General features: G+C 29.5%; 1 protein-coding gene across 1 annotated transcript in view; it reads right to left on the reverse strand.

The window, feature by feature from the left end:
• Positions 1–11,718, reverse strand: part of LOC139528429 (serine-rich adhesin for platelets-like) — a 28,036-nt gene extending 16,318 nt beyond the window's left edge. The window contains exon 1 of the mRNA XM_071324398.1: positions 11,544–11,718. Coding sequence (XP_071180499.1) covers positions 11,544–11,592 — 49 coding nt within the window. The 5' untranslated portion in view covers positions 11,593–11,718. The remainder of the gene's footprint in view (positions 1–11,543) is intronic.
• Positions 11,719–14,802: the final 3,084 nt, after the last annotated feature.

Consider the following 14,802-nt stretch of genomic DNA (forward strand, 5'->3'; position numbering starts at 1 on the left):
AAATGAATATAACAGATATACATATAATGAAACTGAAGTATTAACTTATTACATAAAACAAACACGAATACATAATGAATGACCAACACAGAATAGACACACCCGACTCAGTCCAGGCCTCAACGCAGTAAATTATGAAAATGACGTCACATACGATGGTGAAAAGGCAATAAAAATTACGTCACATACGATGGTGAAAAGGCATTAAAAATTACGTCACATACAATCGTGAGAAGGCATTAAAAATTACGTCACATTTGAATATATGAAATTTCTGAAACAGCAGAAAAAATACGTCACATATGAAAAACTATATCTCAAAAGTAAGATAGAATTAGGATTAATTAAAGATAAAAATAGAACTAAATACTGATATTGCATTTAAACACAATGCATATTGCAATACTTATTAATAGCAATTAACTATAATATATATATATATATGCAGTTTGTTATGAATCCAACTTCAAACGTAAATTATCGTATATACTTAATCATAGTCATACGTACAGATGTCAGTGAGACATAAAAGCCACACATACATATATACCAATTACATGGTAATTTTGATACATTTCCTGTTCACAACACTGTGAATTTTTCGGACAAAACTAAAGAATTTCTTATCCAAGGCATAGATTAACTGAGCCGTATTTAGCACAATTTTGGGGATTTTTCGGTCCTCAATGCTGTTGAATTTTGTACTTGTTTTGTTATATACCTATTTTGATATGAGCGTCACTGATAAGTCTGATGTAGACGAAACGCGCGTCTGGCGTATAAAATTATACTTCTGGTACCTTTGATAACTATAGTTAAGTCAAATGTCTTTAACTAAAGACAGGTGTCTTAACAATGTGTCCAACTATACAATACTCAGACTGCATAACAAAACAAATTGTTCAAGACGACCAAAGATTTATCACAAAATTTCCCTATAGGCAAAACTATTATAAAAACTAAAGACAATCACCGAAATACATCCTTGCTCGGGTCTGTCAAATGCAAATGATACGAGGGTTAGCAAGTTTTTGTCAGATCTCATTACTTTAATTTTATTGCACTAATTCAAGAAAGTGCATTACATTTTTTCTGTAGATCGTTTACCCTCAATTTCTGAAGCTAAAACCGTACTACCTCAACATATTTATATATCTGTGTAAACATTAAGTAAAATATCTGACAAATTGATAAATAGTAATATATGTCCCCAAAGCTCTTCAACTACGTACTGCATTTGGCCTTTTAAACTTTTCTTTATTCGATTGTCACTGGTGAGTCTTTTGTAGAAGAAACGCGCGTCTGACGTAAATACAAAATTTCAATCCTGGTTTCTATGACGAGTTTTAATATATATATATATATATATATCTTTTTAAGTAGTAAGTCTATCACGAGCATTAAAATATTTGAAATCTAAAATAAAATACATAAAAATCTTCCGTGCCGAAAAATGTAATTCTATAAAGAAAAAGTAAAATCACAAAAATACTCAACTCCGAGGAAAATTCAAAACGGAAAATCCCTACTTCAATGACAAAATCAAATGATAAAACACATCAATGGACAACAATTGCAACAGGCATAGTTAATTAAAATGAACATTTGAAGGAAACTTAGAATAATATCATTACGTTTATCAGAAAAACCCATTTCTATATTTAAACATGTTATAATTATATCAAGCCTACATTAGGGCAGATGTCGCTATTTACGTTTTGGTAAAATGATTTTGCTAAATCTTTAAAATTTTACAAAAAAATCCCTTCTGTTTTTGAACAGTACACATGTATTGTTCGAAAATGGTTAAATCAAAAACGGATGATTTAACTTTTATATGCCGTTATTAATGAAAAAGTTAAACCCGCAGACACCATGAAAATTATATACAACAGTTATTTTTTAGTTTAATATCTTCAAGATGCTGTTTATTTATACTTTGGAATAAAACCAATATTTCTGACACTGATAGGATTATAAATACAATCGGTGTTTGTATCTTCAATAGATAACCATTACGATGGATTTGACTTTGCATAACGACAATTAACTAAACATGGTGTCAGCTTAACATCCCGTGGTGCTTTATTTCTTGTTCTGCTCAAGCACCAAGATTCTTCCAATTTTACAGTTAGTTCTATCCAGTTGAACGAGTGGCATTAGTCTGCATCATAGTGTAGCTTGGTACGGTGTATTAATATAAGAGATAAGTAGCGGTAGGTGAATAATTATGTCGATATAATGTTTTAATTTAGGATGATAAATGCCATCACATCGGAAATTGAAAATTAAAAACTTAGCTCCATCAATAGTTTATTCGTTTGATAATGAGCTTGATTTCAATATAGAAATACAAATTTGCATTTCGGTATTTTTATGCTATCCGATCTGTCCTTAATGACAGCAATGAAATTGTCCCGAAAACTGAAATTGAAAGTTCAGCAAATAATACAAATAATGACTGAAATCTCTTTCTAACGTGAAGAGACAATTAAAAATTTAGCTAGGAAAATGATATTATCCAATTTATATACGAATAAATCTGATGTCAGTTGAATAAAGTCTAATTTTATCTAGCTAAAAATAAAAACATGGGCTATAACCTTTCATCGAAACAGTAGCATGATACAAAAAAAATATTAATGTAATTGTTAACGATGGCTGAGAAATACCCGATCAACATGAAGATAAGTAGTCTCTATACATGCGTTGATACAATGTTGCAACTTAACAGTGTAAAATTCACAAATGAAAACAACTGAAATTCTTTTTTTTTTGTTCTTGGAAAGTTTCGTTCTAAACCTACCTTCATTGTGGAGATGTTAGACACAATGGAAAAGGTAAATTTACAGAAATACCGGACTCCAAGGAATATTCAAATTGAAAAGGCCTTCTCAATTGGAAAAATCAAATACTAAAACACATCAAACTCTGCTGTGACCTCCTTTAACTTATTAGAGATCCAATGGGACAAATGCATAAAATAAACTTTGAACTATTTAGTGATCAAGTGGGCATCGTTCATATAGCAGAATCTGAAAATAAAATATAATCCGAGCTTTTCATTCTATGCACTGGCTGTTGTTTGCTCTATGGTCGGGTGGTTGTCGCTTTGACATATTCACCATTTCCTTTCTCAATTTTACTTTAACTTTGTTTTCTGTTTGGTATTTTATCATTCGAGCATCATAGATGAGTATTTTGTTTAAAAAACGTGCGTCTCGCGTAAACAAATTTAATCCTGTTATCTGCCTCATATAAATATAATTGTAATGAAGGTTTGGAGGCTATTAATATTTAAATAGTTTTTACAAATCAGTCACAATGTCATACTGCCTTTATAATTGACACCAAAACGTCACAAAAATTACCAATATATACAGATTGTTATTTAGTGTTCAACGATATAGTGTTTTAAATTCTTACTTCTAATTTTTCAAAAATATATAAAAAAATATATTTTGTTTTTGTTTTTCGAATATTTTTTTCAAATGAGTCATTTAAGGGGGAATAACTCTTGACAGTAAAAGATGGCTTACACTACACCTGATGATATCAAATGATTTTTACCTTATGTACATGTACACATTCAACTTCTATTTGCCAATTCTCTTGATAGGTCGATCACAACTTTAAATGCTATAGTGCTGAACTATGTCTAGTGCACGATGTTTTGTCGATATTGTCAACATCGCAATGTCAACTTTATAGTGTCGTTAATGTGTTTACATTGTATCCTATCGATATGTTCAGTACCTTTGTGTTTACATCGTTCACATTGTACACATCGCGATGTTGACAATATCGTGTCCTTATCGTGTTTATATTGTATATATATAGTCTATACCTTTTTGTTTACATCGTTCACATCGTATACATCACGATGTTGACGATATCGTGTCCACATCGTGTTTACATTGTATACATAGAGTCTATACCTTTCTGTTTACATCGTTAACATCGTATGCATCGCGATGTTGACAATATCGTGTCCACATCGTGCTTATATTGTATATATATAGTCTATACCTTTTTGTTTACATCGTTCACATCGTATACATCACGATGTTGACGATATCGTGTCCACATCGTGTTTACATTGTATATATAGAGTCTATACCTTTCTGTTTACATCGTTAACATCGTATGCATCGCGATTTTGACAATATCGTGTCAACATCGTGTTTATATTGTATATATAAGGTCTATACCTTTCTGTTTACATCGTTCACATCGTATACATTGCGATGTTGACAATATCGTGTCAACATCGTGTTTATATTGTATATATAGTGTCTATACCTTTCTCTTTACATCTTTCACATTGTATGCATCGCGATGTTAACAATATCGTTTTTGCATCGTTCACATCGTCAACATCAAATGCATTGTGTGAACCCATTGTATACATCTTGATGTAAACAAAATCGTGTCAGCATCATGTTTTTGTTGTAGTTAAGGTAGATTCATGGTATACCGCCATCTTGGATTGTACAATTACAGTAAAAAATCGGTCTAGTTATTTGCCCAAATCCGCAAATTTGGAAACAGATTTGCAATTTAATGCTTGAACTATTTATTTATATAAAGAAAACTAGTTAATTTATTATATTATTCAAAATATTTTAACAAATATCAAACTTTTTGGTTTTTAAAACCATATTTTTTCAAAATGAGCCATTTAAGGGGAGATAACTCTTTAAGTACAAAATTTATACTGGGCTTATAGGGAAATTTTTAATTTTTACTTGTGGAAAGAAAACAAGTTCGGTGACACCATCTTTTCTTTTTATTTTCTTAAAACATATTATGAAACCTTTCTTCTCACAATTTATTTCAAAATTCTATCTCATAGATTTTTTTTTATGCACTCTTATGTGTTTTTTCATGAACAAACTAACCAAATTTAGGCAATTTTTAACGACTCATAGCTTGAAAAATAGCACGGTGACCCACACTTTTTATTATATTTTTTAAAAAAGCATAGAAAAATCTTTATTTAAGCAAAATATAAGAAAATTCTGTCTCAAAAAACATTTACTTATGATCTACCTTAAAGTCTAGACCTTTCTGTTTACATCGTCCACATTGTATGCATCGTAATGTTACAATATAGTGTCAACATCTTGTTTTTGTTGTAGTTAAAGTCTAGACCTTTCTGTTTACATCGTCCACATTGTATGCATCGTAATGTTACAATATAGTGTCAACATCTTGTTTTTGTTGTAGTTAAAGTCTAGACCTTTCTGTTTACATCGTCCACATTGTATGCATCGTAATGTTACAATATAGTGTCAACATCTTGTTTTTGTTGTATATACATATTTGATTTTCGTTCGTTTTCCTTAAATAAATTAATCAGTTAGTTTTTATAATTTAAATTGTTTTCCATTTGTCATGTCGGCGTCTTTTATAGTTAACTATGTGATATGGACTATGCTCATTGTTAAAGGCCATCAATTACATATAGATGATAATGAATGTGTCATTTGGTCTCTAGTGAAAATTTGACTTATTTGCAATCATACCACCTCTCTTTTTTCATATATACCTTTCTGTTTACATTGTTCACATCGCGATGTTAACAATTTTGTGTCAAAATCGTGTTTAAATTTTATATTGAGTCTATGGTACGTATTTAAACGTTAAACTGGCTGCATTTGTTTGCACCTTCCTTAGTCAGAAATCTGTTGTTCAGTAGTGGTTGTTTGTTGAGGTGTTAATTTGTGTTTCTGATTTCTCGGTTTTTACATGACTTTTGTATTAGACCGTTGTATTCCTGTTGAAATGATTTTACACTTTGTGTTTTTGTGCCTTTTATAGGTTGCTGTTCGATAAGAACCAAGACTCCGTGTTAATTACAATACTTTGACCTATACTGGTTTACTTATAAAACGTATGACTTAAATGACTAGTTGTCTCATTTGCACTTATATCACATCTTCTTATATCTTCTTCCTGTGTACCTTGTTAACATCGTATACATCACGATGTTAACAATACTGTGTCAACATCGTATACATCACGATGTTAACAATACTGTGTCAACATCGTTTTTATATTGTATATCAAGTCTTCACCTCTGTGTTTACATGGTTCACATATTAGCCAATTACAAATAGTTTTACAGGAAATGATTCAATTATGTTACCTACATGATCGAGTATTGCTGTTGTTCACGCTGTTATGAAAATAATTCTTTGTTCTTTCCCTATATTTCTTATATGTTTACATCACTCGCTTTAGCATAAGAAAAGCTTTAAACTGTATTGTTTTAAACGTAGCATTTATATTGCTTTAGTAATGCTTATTCCCTATATGAGCGTAGTAATGTCCTTTAACGTCAGGCGTCAAACAGTCATAATTTATTTATGTTAAAACTGTCTGAAATGTTTAATAGGGACCGACTTGTAAAAAATATAAAAAAAAAATAAAAGTGTTAGTCCTGTACCTTAATTATTTAAATGACAAAGCTCACAAATTACTAATTATCTCTTCTTATTATTTTTACGAGTATCAGGTTTTCATTTCACATTACAACTTAATTAAAACAAAATAATATGTGTAATTTTTTTAGATATCAATTATATATCTCTAAAAAAAGTTTTTTATTCCTTAATGTTTTTCAATAAAGTCCTTAGATTACATGTATACAGTTTACATTTTTATGTTTCTTTTAACATTGTGTTAACATTGTAAGTATCAGTATGTAATCGATGTACTACCGATATCGTTTCAAAATTGTATACATCGCGATGTTAACGATGTCAACGATATAAACAATATATCAGAGTTCAAACAATGTTAACGATGTTGGCACGATATCGTTTCAACATTGTATACATCGCGATATAAACGATGTCAGCGATGTAAACAATATATTAGAGTTCAAACAATGTAAACGATGTTGACACGACATCGAGTTACATTGTAAAAATCGTGATATACACAATGTAAACACGATATTCTTTCAACCAACATTGTATACATCGCAATGTTATCGATGTCAACGATGTAAACACTATATAAGGGTTCAAACAATTTAAACAATGTTGACACGATATCGCGATGTCGACAATATTGAAAAAACATCCTGCAATGGACATGAATAGTGCTACAGTTACTAAGGAAAAAATACAAGCACACGGACTTTGTCGTTAAGATTAAAAATACGTCTTTTTCATAGGTTTTCAAATGAAGGAAGAAACTAAATTACAAGTTATACTTATTTAATATCGAACTTACCAAAATATATATCTAATGTTGTAAAATAAAATGAAAATAACATCGGAACGCTCGTATCGAAGTCATAGATGATAACTACGTAGAAACCATAATAAAAGATATATGATAGTTTATGCAAGGAACATAGAAGAAATAGATACATTTACCCAAAGTCTATTCAACAGTCAGGAGTTAAAACCTTGAATTTTTAGTAATTTCGAAATTAATCAAACAAGTAGAGGATTTAAGAAAATTGTTCCGAAAACAGTACACCTGATGATTCTCCTAAGGAATACAAAGTGAACAGACGATGTATCGACCTATTGAGTACTTTGGCATTTAGAAGCTACATGTACTTTGTATATGTATATAACTAAATGGCAGATAACAAAGAAAGGTCAAATTCAACAAAATGAATTCATTTGAAAACAAATCTATCTATTATCAAGTTGTGTTTGTTATGATAATTTAAACCTTTTCCATTTTCTAATTCAAATGGGTCAGCGTTAATCAAGACAACAACATAATATATCATCAAAGAAACCGATCGTATAAAATGGTACGCTAGACTCTTTTTTCTACTTAAGAGTAACACATGAAGCAACACAGCTGGACGCTGAAATCTAATACGATTTTGAAGATGAAAAACTATAACAAACTTATGCGCTGAGGCAATGTATTCTTGGGATGAAAAACAACCTTAAAGTTTTAAATAGATTTACATTTTTAAACAATTGAATTACGCAAACAACATATTCATTGCTGTTTCATTTCAACACAAAAGTGCTGATATTTGCGCTGGTTATATCTTTAAAAGCAAATGTTTATACATCTGAGATAAAGATACCAGGATTATAGTTGATATTACTGACATGGGAGTAGTTTAAATCAGTTGAAAGGAAAAAATAAATACGAAGTTGAAAAGCATTCCAAAAAACTTAAGACAAATACAACATGTACAACTAATACACTCATTTCCTTGGGATAGAAAACCATTAGTGATATGAATATTTCAACATTTCATTTCATTAGAGGTCTAATTGTGCAGATGCGCATTTGTCTGTATAAGAGTAATCAGTGGTGCTCAAATTAATGCAGTTGGCAGGCATAATTGTACACGAAATTGTAGCTTCAAATACTGACAATTCCGAAAGACATGCATTTTATTAATGGTATATAAAAAATTGTCGAAAGAAAGTTATAAGTATATTACAATGCGAATAGTTATAGGCTTTCATTTCCTGTAACAGTTATGAAAATATCAGTTGAAATGTTAACATTTAATTATAATTTAAGTTTTTATTCCAAATATAATAAACTACTGCATAATATTAAAAAAATAAGGAGCTAATAATAATCAATTGATTCAAATTGAAGTTAGATCCTCAACGATTTTCTAATTTCAGAAAAGTTTTTGGAATGTTTGTAATTATTTACCTACAAAAGTATGAGTTTCAATAAAAACATTTTAGTTTGAAACATCTCCACCTTTACTTTTTCATGTTTATAAAAGTGGTCCATATCGTAAGTAGTATAAAAGTAATAAAAAGAAATAAATTCGTTGTGTAATCTAATTCTTTATATTTAGCGAATAAGTTTAATATTTTTATTGTCTTTAGGTAAAATAAAAATGCATGTTGTTCAATCCAGTGTTTTCTATAATATGTTTAGTCTTTACTTTGTTGTTGGCTACTTATAATTTTTGGAAACCAGCTTCACGGGATCTGTATCATGTACATATATGACATTTAAAATATTGAGTTTTCAATGAGAATACATATTATGTTGTAAAAAAGAAATATGTGATTTAAGTTAAAAACAATTTTATTTTTTTTGTACATTTTTGTTTGACTATTTGTGTTTTTCTCTCTTTGTCTTCCGTTTTGTTTTGATATGAAGAAAGTACCGTAAATATATACTATCAATCAACTATTTTTCGCCAGCGACTTTTGGCAATAGAAAAATAACGCGAATATAAATCTAAGCAAGTAAAAATAGAATCTTTTGATTTTTTAAATTTTAGAATCAAGAAATTAAATCGCTGTGAAATGGACTAGAGATGGTTAATCAGGAAATAAAATATCTGCGAAAAGAAGTTGGTTTACAGTAATTTTAATACAAAAACAGCTTTGTTTCATTGAAAAAATATACTAATCATGTCTTCAATATATATTTAATTCACTGGCAAATCATCTTTCAGATAATTAAAGCTTTTGAACTGTCAATTCTTATAAAAGAACTTCCATATCTTAGCCGCATTTCCAAGTCTAAAATTATAGACACCTACACTAGATAAATGAGACATATTTCATTCTTGTAAGGAATAGTCTTTATGAACTTAAAGAAACGATTTGATCACAGAAAACGAAGAGAGTCTTTGTTTATAGATGCAAGTATAATGCTGAAAAAAATACCGAACATTTGAACAATTTTTACCTTTGTACGAAAACAAGTATAACGAAACTGCCGGACTCCAAGGCACATTCGAAAAGGAAAAGTAAATAAAAATGTTAAACAAAAACATAGTTTTATAGCTGGCTAAACCGTCCACATGTATGACACTCGTTTATAGTTCTGCTTTATTTACAAAATTTGGTAATCAATCGAAACAGACATCTGACTTTTAATTAGTTTGATTAACTTTTCTGTACTACTACACATTAATTTTTGTTATCGTCGTTTTGTCTGAATTAACAAAATATGTCCCTTATGTCGCTTTTACTTTTGTCAATCCTGGTGATTGCCATTATGTTTTCACTTCAAATAAATATCAACACATAGTGATAACGTCATAACAAGTTAAGTCGTCATCAATAAGTTTTATTGTTTGTTTTAATTCGTTGCGTTTTAATTATTGACCACACTTCGCCTAATGTTGAAGCTTTTTTGTTTTCCTATGAGGAATTTGTTATCGAAGAAACTTTATGTTAAACACTTCACTAATTAATTTGATGAAAAATAAAAATATGTATACAGCGAAGCATACGACTTGTTTTTAAGTTTGATAACCAAACGAGGTGAATGAAAAATTTTAACCCGTAAAAATTTTCATATTAATTTCTTACACAAAATTTATTGCCAAAAAACCTTAAAAATCCTTTATAATTTAGGCTAACGTTATTGCTTTTATTTTCGTCTAAAGCTTTGAATCATTTCTTTAAACAACAAAAAGATATACAATCCCTTTTAACACGACATAAAAAAGGAAATCGAAAACGGAAATAAAATAAATATTATATAAAGAAAAGGAGTGAGATTTTTCCGATTAGACAATCTTCAATTACAGTTCAAATTAAGTGGATGTAAGCAACATGCAACCGAACAGTATTCAACAATGAGAAAAACACATACCACTTAATCGGCAACAAAAATCACCGAAATGAATAACTTGAATCAATTCAAACAAAAAGAATAACGCTCAAATGGATTATAAAAAACAACTTAAACATGTACCAATGACAACCCCTCAAAACTCAGCTTGGTTTCTGACTTTGGACAGGCACTTAAAGAATGGAATGGGAATCATGCTTGTAAGAGCTTAACCCACCTAATAAAATGTGACAGTGGTGTAACAATACAACAGTTTTAAGCTGTTCAAATTCTTGATTTTTTAAATCTGGTTTTTCAAATATTTGTGTTTCATTATGCTTTCGAGGTGATAATAGATGAACTTTACGAACAATCTTCGTATGAATAAGAATTATTTCAGAAAGTGTTTTAATGTTTAAACTATCTAACTATCGTTGCAAGAACAAAACGTTGTGAATAATCTTCAAATTAATTCCGTCTTGAAAATTGACAAACTGACTCTTTAAGGTGGTACCTAACACTACAGGGAGATAACTCTGTGAAATCAGCAGAACGTTTTAATGACGTAGTGTTCATAAGGGAGTATTAAGCTTCTCAATGATCAAAATAAGTGTTTGTCAAACTGCTATATAACCAGTGTAATTTTTCTGATAAAACGGTTGGTTCAAATTTTTTGAAATTTTCATATTTTTGTCAAAGGGTCAAAGTAAATACTTTGTCTAAATTTTAAGAAAATTAAACGACCCAAATTAATTTTAGTTAAAGTGTTAGGTACCACCTTAAACTTATTAAATAACTGATATTATACATAAATACATAAAGCAAAACAAGTTTTAAAGATAAGCAAATAACCAAGAATTTTATTTATCACAAATAATACCAATTGACGACTTAATTTACATTGACAAATAAAACTGATATTGTTATTTAATGTTAAATGCTTAAAATTCAGTAATAAAGATAGTAGTCAGTAAATAAACCTGATGATGGAAAAGTATAATACAACTTACCACCAAATATTCCTAAAAGTAGAGATATCCGTACCGAGTTCATATCCATGGCCTAAAACATAAACTTTCCTACTTTTATTATTTCTCTGTTAGCACAGTATCATTATTGGATGGAATATCGATCCGGGATGTACAAATTATTCATATATCTACTACGGCCGATTGGTTTAGTAATAACTACTAGTAATTATAGGTAAATAGTTAATTGATTTAAAAGTAATTTAATAATTACAACCGATTTAAGTCCTTTGCTTGTGGATCTGATGAAATATAAAATGACAATAAAACTGCAAAGATTTGTCTAATGTTTATGTACTGAACTTAAGATTATATGTATTGAACCTCAACAAATTAATCTCGGATGCAATTACCTGTAATTATAATCCAATTAAATATTCTATGTTATCTTGAACACTGATTGAATTAAAGCCTTTTTTTTTTTAAAAAACAAAGCAATAACTCGGTAAAATTTCCAGAGATTTGAATTGCACTTAAGTTTAAAGTTTCATCTCAGAGATCATAGAATAGGAATTGCTTTTCGTCGTAAAGTGTGTGCATATGTTGATATGTTAGACTTATATCGAAGGTAAACGCCATTTGATTACGAACTTTTCATTTTGAATTTACTTCGGAGTTCAGGATTTTTGTGATTTTACCTTATACATTTTATGTGAATGAAAAGAAAAGAAACATAAATACATATATGCAAACAAACTATTTGAGGTAAAAACAAAATAAAAACCAGCCCAATTGACACAAATAACAAAAGTATACATTGATGTAAAGATAGTATCTTAAAAGCCATAGAAAGTTGTCTACACAAATTTAAGTTTCAAAACTTCTCTAAGCTAAATTATGTCATGCCTACATTTACGTTATCAAAGATTTGCCATCGATACTGAATTTACTTGGTCTTTTTTAAAATTTTGTTACTAATGAATCTGTTGAAGAGGATTCGTGCGTCTGGCAAAAAAAAAAACTTCCAATCCTGATATCTATGAGGATTTTTTTAGTTAAAGAAAACACTTGAATAACTACAATTCTTCATGGTTGCTTTGATTTTTTTCTAGCAAATATTACCTGAAAAAATAATACTTAAAATTCATAACCTATATAAATCATCTTTGCATGTTTAACAAAATGTATAATTTTAAATGCTATCCATCGAATGTTTTAAAACGTATGGATATTTCCAATGTTCAAAACACTTGTTTCTATATTAACCTATATGGTTATGCTTTAAATATGTGTACCATTATTGGTGGCTGTGATAAATAAGCAACATACTGAAAAAGAAAACGAAATTAACGTATATATATATATATGTGAAATATAAGGTTTCATAGATGTTAGTCGTCATCTCGTATAATTGATTACCATTTAATACAAATTTAGTTGTTTAAAGGATCAAAATCTGCAGGTATAGCTGTATTGTTTTTACAATTAATGACTTTTCCATTTGAAACGATTTAATATGAGTAAAATATACATAAAATTTAACAGGGTTAAATTGCCGAACTAATCAATGTATTTCATATGTTTGTGATAGTTCTAATTGTATTGTTACTGGAACAAAGATGATAATTATCATCGTCGATGATTAGTTGTAATCGAATATTTAGTCATATGATCCTTTAAATGTAAACTCAAAATGTATCGATATGTCTCATGTGAATTAATGGCTAATTCGTAGAAATAAACATGAGCTTTGTCAAAAAATTAGTTCGTAAAATGACTGCAATAAAAATATCAATAAACTTAAATTTGCAACATTTATCCTACATGAAATTAAGTTCTAGAGAAATATATAAAAAAAAAAACTCACTTTATTGATTTTCATTCTTTTGAATGACCACGAGAACGTAAAACACTTCATGTTTTTTTTTGGTAAACTTGCAAAACAGCACAAATGAAAAATATTTACGTGAAACAAATATCTGGCAATACAAACTCTTCAAATCCTTTATAATTTGACATTTGCTTAATGCATTTTTTCTTTGTCGTCTAGCATGTCGATTGCAATATTTCATTACTTTAAATACATATAAACATACAAAACACAATATCTTAAAAAAAATTAAAAAAAGAACAAAACTCAGCATTAACTAGGTTTAATTTTCTGCATAAGGAAATGCCTGTACCAAGTCAGTAATATGACAGCTGTTTTCCCTTCGTGTGATGTGTTTGAGCTTTTGACATTTTCATTTGGTAAGCGACTTCCCTTATACTGATTTACTAGAAAAATGGTCTTTTTAATTGATCATTCGACGAATAAACCTCCACTTCAAACACTTGTCGACACTAGTATACAGTTTGGGAAGACAAACTATACCCTGACCTAACATTAAATCGTAAAGTCGTATCTCCTAGAGTCAGTTTAATTTTGTTTAACACTTCTGAATAGAACCAGAATTGTCATTTCAGAAGGTAATGCACCAAACTTCTGCTCCAACAGATGTTTACAAATGAGACAACTACATGCATTAGACCATTAGTTTACTCGTTTGAATTGTTTTACATTGTCATTTCGGGGCCTTTTAGAGCTGACTATACGGTATGGGCTTTGCTCATTGACGAAGGCAGTACAGTCACTTATAGTTGATAACTTCTGTATCCTTTTGGTCTCTTGTGGAGAGTTGTCTCTTTGGCAGTCGTGCACACCTTTTTTTATCCATCATAGTTGAAATGAAGTGAATGTAAGCAATTATATATAACCGCTTGACCTTCAACAATGAAAAAAAAAACGCATTCCGTAAGGTCGGTTATAAAAGACCCAGAAAGGGAAAATGTTAAATAATTCAATTGAGAAAATCTAACGGCCGTACTAATAACAAAACAATTTTCAAAAACAGACTTAAAACAAATTCAACCACTAAACTACAGGCTTGGGAAAGGCACATTAAGAATGTTGCGAGGTAAAACATGTTTGTGAGCGCTCCATCCCTTACTTTGGACAGTGGTTTTACATTACAACATATGCACAAACTATAACAATCAGTTTAAATTATTAGAGGTTTTAAGTAATGTGTGGTAACAAAATCCGTTAAATAATACTTTACAAGTTATACATAGGTTATGCTCATTGAAATACTTCGGCCTTAACACCCGCAATTTAATTAGCGGCCACTTTTCATATCAAAATATCCACACGTGCACACAGGATAAGGAAACAAATTGCTTAAAAGATACAAACTTTTATATTTCTAAAATTTAGAAATTTTGTAAAATCCAACAAATTTTTCGTGTATTATATTTTATG

The sequence above is a fragment of the Mytilus edulis genome, chromosome 6 (genome assembly GCF_963676685.1).
Source record: "Mytilus edulis chromosome 6, xbMytEdul2.2, whole genome shotgun sequence".
NCBI classification, from domain to species: Eukaryota; Metazoa; Mollusca; class Bivalvia; order Mytilida; family Mytilidae; genus Mytilus; species Mytilus edulis.